This window comes from Vombatus ursinus, unplaced genomic scaffold (assembly GCF_900497805.2).
Source record: "Vombatus ursinus unplaced genomic scaffold, bare-nosed wombat genome assembly UNPS02014779.1, whole genome shotgun sequence".
NCBI classification, from domain to species: domain Eukaryota; kingdom Metazoa; phylum Chordata; class Mammalia; order Diprotodontia; family Vombatidae; genus Vombatus; species Vombatus ursinus.
Window position 1 is genome coordinate 21,621,672 of NW_020954557.1, and position 10,494 is coordinate 21,632,165.

Here is a 10,494-nt window from a genome sequence, read left to right on the forward strand (position 1 = left end):
AAGGATCACTCCAGTATAATTCTACTGAAGGGGTATTAATTAGGACTCCCAACGTACCACTTGGCTCCAAACCCTAAGGAAATAATCCAAAAGCCAGCCTCCAATGTATAAATAACTATCCCACTCTTCACCTTGGACTGCCTAGGGGTAGGAACAGGGAAAACTAGACTGAAGGCTGAGTCATAAAGCCTCCTGCAGGCGGGCGGCATGCCAGCAATTTAACTGTGATAGGGCTGTTTTGAAAATAACATGAATTTCAGGTCACTGGGGCTGTGAAGTTTTCTATTTAAGTTCATCAGACAAGTAAGGATATGTCTCATGCATACTAATTACAGTAGGAAGCTGTCAGCTTCTGGTTTATGAGTAGGGAAACTTTTTTTCTTTTTTTTTTGCCTAAGTATAATAGAAGATTTAATGAATCTCACTGAAATTCATAGACTAGCATATAAAGTGTTTTACATTTTCAGCACTCTATAGGAAACTGTTCAAGGCTTTGGATAACACACATTCTACCCGGAAAACTTTTTATTCAGCCTTCAAGGATGCTTTTAAAAACATTTCAGTGATTTGAGACCACTCAAATACTCCATTGCCAACCTGGCCCATCTCACAACAGCCCTAAGAGTCAATAAGCATTCATTAAATGCTTATTATATATAAACAAAACAACAATCCCAGTTCTGTGCTTATGTACCACAATCATTTTGGCTCCCACTCCCAGGGTCATCAGCAAGTACCATTCCTGAATGCGCGCACACACACACACACACACACACACACTCATTCTCTCTTTCTCTGCCTCCTCTCAGGAAAAGCATGTGACCCATTTGATCCGTTATCTGTGGCAGTGTTTGCTTTCTGGCCGATTTCTCCCTGACACCTAGGGCCCTTCTGGCCTTTTTTCCTCTAACAACAGTTGGCAGGTGGTCAGGAAATGTAAACCAGCCTTAATATTGAAATGTGCTGACTCCTCAAATCCTATGAAGTGAAAAGAATTCGACAAATGTCTAGTTTAATTTTTGAATGACTACCGTTGCCACATGATAATAGTAGCTGGTGTTCACATAATGCCTTACAGTATACAAAACACTGTGTGCCTGTATATTATATATAGATATATACCTATATATACCTATATGTACATATACATATATACATCTTATTTGATAGAATTAGTTGGGGAAACAGCTATCATCCCCATTTTGCAGATGAGCAAGCTGAGGCCCAGTGAGGTCATTACTTGCCCAAGATCATACATGTAGAAAATGGTAGGATTCAAAGTTAGGTCTTCTGACTCCTAATCCAGTGTTATAGAGCAAGATGTTCCAATCAGGTTATTAAAAATCTGAGCTGGCTGGCTGGCTGTGGCGAGAGGCACCTCCATGCCCCCCTCTCCACATGCATTTCTTGCAAGGATGAGGGCATAGCTGATTGACCTCCTCTTCACCACAACCTCACCTCCATGCCCTGGCCTTCTAGGGCTTTCACTATTTGAGATGATGCTTTCAAAGAAATTTAAGTTACGTTTCGTAAAAGGCTGAAACTGTGCTGTGGAGGAACACAAGGCAAAACATGGCTCTCTTGAGAAGAAAAAAAATTTTCCCACACCATTTTTTTTTTGTATACCTGTTTATTATACTGAAAAAAGCAACACTATTTGATTTCATGTAAAATAAATATTTCCCAATTTCTGAACACTTACAACTTAAGTCATTTTAAGGTTAGATTCCATTATGGGAAAACTGCTAGAAGCAAATACATTCGTCACAGCATATTCCCCACAAAGAATCTAAATCAAACATCGAGCCGCTCAGTCCCAGTCACTGATGGTCGTATCAAATAGTCATTAATAGTCCAGCTCTGAAGCTAAAGGGTTACGGTGGAGGACAACACACTTTTCACACAAGGATGATATAAGTAACACTAAGACTAGCACATCTGGGATACAAAGGATTAAACTAGCATGAACATACCTAACTGTCATGATACAGAAACACAAGATACTGAAAACAAACAAAAAAGGGTCTTTGGAGTATAGAGATGGCAGCAATTTAATAGGAAAAAAATCAAACACTGAAACCAAATCTACATGTCAGTGCCAGCCAGTGATGAACAGCCAAAACAATAACCTTGCAGATATAAATTTATAAGTAACGGCAAGAAGGAATCAGTGCAGTGCTCTAAATGAACATGAAGGCTTGACAAAACCTTCTGAACACTGGAGAAAATACTAGAACTAACTCTTGTTCTCAAACACCAGTTAGAAGCATTGTTTCCTAGAGGAAAGCCTGAGTTTCAGAAGTGATCCTTGCTTCCTGTAGTAATTTAGCTCTTGTTTTAAATTTAAGTCACAGAATTTGAGCAATGGAAGGTAGCTCAACTGCCATCTAGCTCAACCCATATGTGAAAAGTTTTAATTAATCTAAAGCATACTGCTGAGAAAAGCAGGTTCATGGTTATTTTAATATGTAAACCAGTGAATTTCTCCCTAACCCCAAAAGACATTATAATATACACAAAGTTCATAAAATTAGCAGATAAGACTTTCTCCTGGCTAACAATGGGCTATCTCCTACACAGCACTGTGCAAATAATACCTCTGAATGTGGCCATTCACTGACCTAAGGGTAGGGAAAGCATTAAGACTGCTATAAGAGGCTTGTATGTCAGGAAGAAAGATTTCAACAGCCCAGTTATGGGAGTAGCAGCAGTGAGGACTCCTGGTCACCCAGCTGACTGGGTGGGTGACAGCTGAATTAGGCTGCTTTAGATTGGAAGTAAAAAATGGGAGCCCCTAAAGGATGGCTGAAGAGGGTGGGGGCAGCAACATGGGTTATAGAAAGCTTGAAAGGTATAATGGGCTGAGAAAAAGGAGGAAAAAACCCGAAAAATGCTATGCTCATGTTTTTACTGATTGCTGTTTATGTAGCTGGGGATTTCACCCTTAGATTAAAACTCAACTTCAAAGGGCATGTTCCATGAAGTGGCCTATTCTTTGCACTTAATATCAAGTTCTTCATTTCATTTTTCCCTCCTCTGACCCTAAGATACTCATTCATTCAGATGCTAGGGTAGTTCCTAGCCAAAGCCTATCCTCTTATCTTGGAAGATCCTTTTATTTACCATCCAAAGATGGATGGGTGTCAGCCTTAAAATGAAATGAGGTGGGGTGGGTTTTTTGTTTGTTTGTTTGATTGACACACAAGCTCCTTTTTTTTTGTTGTTGTTTTTTTTTGTTTTTGCTTTTTCTTTCATTAGGAAATGCTAGTACCACCAAAAATCTCACACAATGGCAAATGGGAAGAAAATTGGAGTGTTTGCTAGTGGTCCCCCAAACTGAACAAATATCTTGATTCAGATTTGTGGTGACAAGTTTAAATTATAAATATGTCACTTTATGGCAAATCACATGCCCTCAAAATGACTTTGGTAGCTTTCTGAACTTAATTTGGGTGAAAAGCAGAAAAATATGCCCTTCAAGCAGCATTATTGTGTCTATTTTGTCTATCAAGTTCCACCAGCATTGACCTGGCTTAGTGGTTCATTCTGTCTCTGGTTTGTTTTTCATAGAGAACGGGCATAGTTATAGCTACTGTGCAAAAGGCCAAGGTTGAGAACCCTCCTGACTAATGTTGCAAAGATCAAAACTGCATAGTATAGAAGCACCACTGAAGAGAAGAAGCAGAGACAGCTAAATGTGGAGAAAGAAAGAAAGGCTGGACTTAGGAAGATAGGAAAAAAGAATCTGAAAGGGTCCAAAGTTACATTCATACTTAGATCTTTTGGTCACCAACAAACTTTAAAATCCCTGATAAAGTCAAATCAAAATTAGCCTTTGCTATTTATTGACAGTCATCAATTGATATCTTCTTTTAAGATCACAAAGTAGATATAGGGTGCATGGTTTCGGAAACATCAGAAAAATATACAACCTTAAGTGCATAGAGTGTTTGAAAAACACCCAAACTATTCCCACATTTCAAATCTAATATCTTGAAAAAAAAAACCACTTCCATGTGCTCCTGGAGGCAGCTTTGTTCATTTGGGCCAACTGTACAAACAAGGTTTCAGCTTAAAAATGCATACTCAGCAGAAAGAACAATTATCACAAATGCACACAACACAGAAAGAAATTGTAAAGACCACAGTAAAGCAAGCAATGGTGATTTTTGTTTTTTACATCAAATTATCCACAGCACGAGGTAATATCGCTCACATTATGAAGGGAGCTCCTGCTTTGTTTCTATTTTTTCTTTTTTTTTTTTCCCAGAGAGATCAGATTTGTCCTCTGCATACAATGAAGAAAAAACTCCAGTAACACTGAGATAACAGACAGACTCTGTAAAATATACATCACTACCAGGGAAGTACACACGCTCTTCATAATCATTTTTCACAATTAAATAGCTAAGTGATTTGATTCTTAGGATCAAGCTTGAGACCCCATTATAACAATCCATCTAGATTCTTATGGACTGTTTGATTTTCTTTGCCATCATTGGAATCCCCTGGAGGTGTGTACTGGACTTGGTATTCCTGAAGGATTTTAAACACATCATGGTGTCCAAAGTGCAGGGCTTCATCCATGGGGGTGTTATTCCACCTGCAACAAATAGCATGTCTGAGATTGGAATGCTTAGTGAATGAAAACTCTTGTCAGTCATATGCTTTGTAGACAAGTCATCTAATACCCAAAGGTACAAAGCCTTTTCCTCTCCATAATCCTATGAGGTAGACAGTATATGTATGCTTTTCCCCACCTTCTTCTATAAGATAGATAACTGAGGTCAAAGAATGAAGAGGCTTGCCCATCAGGTATTGGAACTGGGTCCTGAACCCAAATCTTCTGACTTGATTATTACACTTTGGATAACCATATGCTCTGTATTTAATTTCTTTTAGTGACTTTTGTAGATGAAAACAGGAGAAATTCAGAAAAGGTCTTTTAAGTTCAAAAGGTGATGCCTGAAAATGAATTTTTATTCTGCAATTAATTTACCTTTCCAAGTCACTCTGAAAAGCAGAATTTATAAACACAATGTTGCTATAAAGAGATGGTCTAATGAAGACTTTTAACAGTCCAAAAAGTTTAATGAAAAAGCCAACGCATCTTTTTCAATTATTTCTCTTTGAAGGGAATGTTTAAAGATGATTGACATAGTTTATGTAGACTTGTCATATATACAAATATATATGTAGTGATATATACACATGTGTATAGATAGCAGGTATATATCTACATAGCTCTATATAGTGTACATATATGTAAATCTATAGGTTTATAGATATCCATGAACAAAGCCCTTAAGTGTACTTGGGTTCCACTCAAAGACCCTTGACCTACAACTGGGCTACACCAGTAGAGCTAGGTAATAATGTTAACTATAGGACTCAAATTTTAATCTCCTAACAAAGGGGTGGAAGCTCCAGTCACTGACTATCAGTCTCATTTCCTCCATCCACCACTTCACACTAGCAAGTTACTGTACCTTCCATTCTCTTCAGTGATCTGCTATTCCCATTCAGAGATTCTGAAGGGTTTTTTAATTTTTATTTTAAAGGATAAAATTAAAGTCTCAGGAGGGCAGCTAGGTGGTGCAGTGGAGAGGGCACTGGCCCTGGAGTCAGGAGGACCTGAATTCAAATCCGGCCTCAGACACATAACGCTCACTAGCTGTGTGACTCTGGGCAAGTCACTTAACCTCAATTACCTCACCAAAAAAAAAAAAAAAAAAAAAAGAAGTTCAAGACTTAGGAGCAAAGATAACTTTGTTCCTAACCAGATAATTTGCATCTTAAAGAATGGTGCTAAATGGTGAGGCCGCTCAAATAAGTTGAGTATAGAGTGATGATGATGATGATGATGATAACAGCCAATAATACATAGCGCTTGCTAACCCTTGAAAATCACCTGAGCCTTTCTCCCACTTCTGTTTCTATGTTTACATTTTCTCTCTCTTTGGGATGAATGCTACCCCTTTCTACATCTTGAAAACCTATTTATTTCTGAAAAGTATCTAGATGCCAAAATGGTATATTTGAAAGAATATCTAAAGCCCTGGGTTCAAATACTACCACTGACACTAATTGGCTCTGTGATTTTGGGCAAGTCATTCAAGGTCTTTAAGATTCAGTTTCCTCATCTATAAAATGGTAATAATATTAGTAGCAGTACCTACCTCACAAGGCGATTGTGAGGAAAGTGCTTTGTAAACCTTAAGGTATCATACAAATGTAACACAGTGAATAAATACTAGCTAAACCCTGAATACTAATATTAAGTGACATTCTAGCTTTACATTCCCACACCCAGCTTTTGGTGCTTGGGTCAAAATTGGAACAGATCCGGAAAACTGGGTGAGATCTGTGGTCATCTCGGCTGCTAGGGAATCCTCCAGAATGGGAAAGGTTTAGGAGTACACTAAATTAAAGATGCCCCTAAACCTTGGCCCAGTCCGTGGCTGTTAATGAAGCTACTTCCTTCTAAGAGCAGAGTTCCATTATCCATCTTTGGTGTGTTCACACAGACTCAAGTGTTAAAATGCCCAAGTGACTGTTAAAGGTACCATACCATGGATGAAAGTACACAGCACAGTTTTACATGGATTAACTAGCACTCAAGCAGTGCAGCATTTTGGAGGAAGCCCTGGCCAGAAGGGACAAGAAACTCAGTTTTGTGATTAACTAGCTATGGAACTTTTGGAAAACCACTTCACCACTTAAGGCTGCCATCTTACTTATTACCGAGTGGCTCATAGCCTTTATTCTGGTCCAACAAATTCTGTTTATTCTTTCTTGCCTCTCTTCCATATAAATCATTTCTCTTGCCTAGAATGCCTTCTTTTTTCTCTTGCTCCAAATCATACTTATTCCAAACTCAACTTTGATCAAAACTCAACGCTTCCATAATGGCTTTTCCAGCTTCAAGACTTCCAAGAGCCCTTAGTACTCGTTTATATAGTTCTGTACCATTAATTATTTGTGCATTTGCTCATATGCATCTCTTCTAAGTGCATTTATATAAGTGTTCACATATTTATCTTTTTTCCTTCATTAGGTTTGTAAGGTCCTTGAAGTCAAGGAACCAGTCTTCTGTTCCCACAACACTCACTATAGTGTCTACACAAAGAGGATGCTAAATACTGACTGGCTAAGCAGCCTGAAAAATCCAAATATCTATGTAGTCTCCCTAGATAAGATTTTGGGTCTTGGGCGTAATGGAGGGAAAGGGGAGCAAAGAAAGATTGCAAGTAGACATTACACATCAGAAACAAGGAACCTGTCGACTATGAGACCAGCTGGAAAATAACGTCATGGTTTCAGGTATGAGTGTTCATTTAAAAAGCACCACCACCTAACAAGGGGTGATAAGCCACCACCAGTATAAGGAAAGGAACCAGTAGAAAACTCCATATTTATAAGGGAGAGGCTGAAACAACCGCTCACCTGTCCTTGGGGAAAGGATTCACTTTGCAGGCTTCCAACAAAAATTTAACTACTTCCACGTGACCTGTAACCCCAAAACAAAAACAGTCAGGCCTTAGTATATACCAGAAAGCTAACGTGAAGATGAATAAATGAAGGGCTTAGTGGCTGTTACCTTCTGCAGCTGCAACATGTAATGCAGTTCGAGAATCATAGTCCCGCTGCTCCATATCCATAGCTGACAAAGCAAATCTGAAAATTCACAAGCATAATCACTCATTAAGTATACTCTAAAGTTAATACACTCGTGACATTTACAAAGGTAATCTAGTACATCAAGTGCTTGCTGCCCTACCTACAAATCACCTTAAAAATCTCTCAGTCAAACTTTTCTCTTTAATTCTACTGGCTAGCTAAATTGGGCAGATGCCTTCTATAACGAAGTTCGTGGAAACCAAGATACTGGACAACTAGTTCACATGCATATAGGGGGAATTACCTTGCTTCTCTCTGTTAGCTTGCTTGACTGGCATAGGGGTATAAACACTGAGCACCTCACAAGACAATTACACTTCATTATGATTAAGTACTCAGAGATCTGAAGAATGGAAGCACAACAGGCACCTTCAAGTCTCTGGAGGACAAGAAACCAACACCAAAAAAATCCCCCACATTCAAAAAGACAAATAAAAGCCCTGCTTCCTCTACATTTTAAAATCTGCAATCTAAACAGAGAATGAGAGATTTCAGACACATCAGTGGAAATGAAATACTAGGATCCTTCCATTTCAAAGGCCTAGATAGATGATGGCGATAGTTCACCCAGACACTGATATTTTACCACCTATGTGATTGGGGACAAATGATTTCACCTAAGGGGGTTAAATCAGATGGCCTTAAAGGTTCCCTTCCAGCTTTTCATCTCTATTAATGATAGGCTTTAAAAGGTACATAAAGCTGGAGCACTCGGCTGCCTATGCAGCACTTTAGGGGTACCAAAAGGCTCTTCTTGTATAAAAACACTTTGCCTACTTTTCTGCCACTGTTTAAGTATAAGAACCAATCCTTTTGGACAACAAGGGTCCCGAGAAACATCTGTCTCCAGAAGGTCATTGTTAAAACATGAGTTGGGGGAGGAAATGAGGATGGGGACCCCCCTCACGTTTGGGGGCCCATAAATACAGTTTATTAAATTAGCCTCAGTAAACAAAGATCAGGTCCCCAGAAGGTAAAAGATAAGCTACGTAACTTTTTACAGATCAAAAGAGATGGGAAAAACCGAAGAGTACAACTGAATGTCATCTAGGGGCAGCAGTTTTAACTGGGACATTGGAAGAGGATGCTTAACATAAGCTTTGACCCCTTTGAAATTCTTCCTGGGGCCTTTCCATCCAAGTTGAAAAATTCAGAAGTGACCTCTGGTTTTCCTTAAAATGACCACTTATTAAGAATTAAGCAATATGTGTGTCAACCAGACTTTCTCTAGCTAGCTTCTCCCCCCCTTTTAACTGACCTTCGGAGGGCTGACACATCTCCAGTATATGCTGCAAACAAGAGGTTTATCACTGACTTCACCTGTGAAGAAGAAAATTTCAGGGGTCAGCTAAAGATAAAATGCAGGGTATATGGCTACTGTCTGTAAATTATTATGCATATTTAAAATATATAATCGTTGTAATCAAACTGAAAAGGAAACTGACCTGTTTGCCCCATTTTAGAAGTCACAGAATGAATACAAGCCTGTGCTGCCAATTTTTCCTCTTTAAAGCATAAGAAAGGTCAATTAACATACTAAGAACCAATACGAAAGATAAGATGGAAAGTTGTCAACAAACATCAGCAACAAACCACAAAAATTTAAAAAAAAAGATCATGGAAATCCTTTTGCTATAAAAATACGATAGAATCAAAGTGGAGGAAAATATAGTTTGGGCTACTTTTTGTGCATCTTGGTGTCCCTTAAATATTTAACAGTTCAGGAAATGGTTGAAGGAAAATGGCTCACCACCTTGTATTAAAGATGGATGCTGAACACCACACTATAGGAATACCAATATCCTGCCAGTAATCATCACCACTAGAGTCATTAGCTCCTTTTGGAACTGTAACCAAAAAAAATCCAGTATTCACCTTTAATTATCCCCTCAAACATAGCAGATGGGATTTGGCTGAAAGTATCATGTTTGGTTCTGTGTTTAGGGTGTACAACTACCTCTGTTGAGGGAGTTGAGGTAGTTCCCAAGTGCCAGGGAACAGAACCCTGATGAATGGGTAATGTTTGGTTTGAGATTATCAGGGGCAAAGCAGAGGAGGAGCACAGCATCCCACCATCACTACTCCTGCTCCAACTCCAAGAAAAATGTGGGTCACCAATTCAGTCCTGATAGTAGAGCATCTGCTTGGCAACTATATACAGTATTTATATAGTAAAAAAGAGAAAAACAAAAACTTTAGAAACCTGTTGTCCTCAGCAAATTTAGCATCCATGTTGACAAGCCATCTAACCCCGTGGTTCTGCACCCTCCTCAACTCCACTGACCTTTAGTACCACCCACCATGTTCATTTGAGCATCTATTAGGCAAACATTCTGAGGAAACCAAGGTCCATGTAAGCCACTGTGCCAGGTGTTGGGGATACAAATGACAAAAATGAAACAGGTCATGCTCTTTGGGCCTTTAACATTCTAGTTGGGGAAAACAACACATGCACAGAGAGATCACAAAAATATACATTTCAGAAATGGGGAGAGGGCACTAACAACTGGGGCAGGGATACTTCAAAGGGAACGAGGGATTCATAGAAGAGGGAAAACGTTTCACATACAGAGGACTGCTGATACAAAGGAACACATACGGGAGCTGAACACACTGTTCAGGGACCAGCAAGTAGGACAGTTGGCTGAGATGTAAATAGTGTGATAAAAGATCAGTCTTGAAAGATAGGTTGGAGCCAAACCGTGAAGGGGTTTAAATGCCAACAAGAGTGATGGGAATGGAAAGGGAAGAGAATGAGCATTTATTAAGCACCTACTTTGTACAAGGCAAATATGCTACGAGCTCTACCAATAT

At 39.1% G+C, this 10,494-nt stretch overlaps 1 protein-coding gene across 1 annotated transcript in view; it reads right to left on the reverse strand.

Annotated features, from left to right (window-relative positions):
* Window positions 1–3,812: 3,812 nt before the first annotated feature.
* GLS (glutaminase) overlaps window positions 3,813–10,494 on the reverse strand; it is a 55,819-nt gene continuing 49,137 nt past the window's right edge. Inside the window, exons 5-8 of the mRNA XM_027866007.1 lie at window positions 8,939–9,018; window positions 7,601–7,677; window positions 7,447–7,510; window positions 3,813–4,603 (exon numbers count right to left, since the gene is read on the reverse strand). Of these exons, the coding sequence (XP_027721808.1) occupies window positions 4,447–4,603; window positions 7,447–7,510; window positions 7,601–7,677; window positions 8,939–9,018 (378 nt within the window). The 3' untranslated portion in view covers window positions 3,813–4,446. The remainder of the gene's footprint in view (window positions 4,604–7,446; window positions 7,511–7,600; window positions 7,678–8,938; window positions 9,019–10,494) is intronic.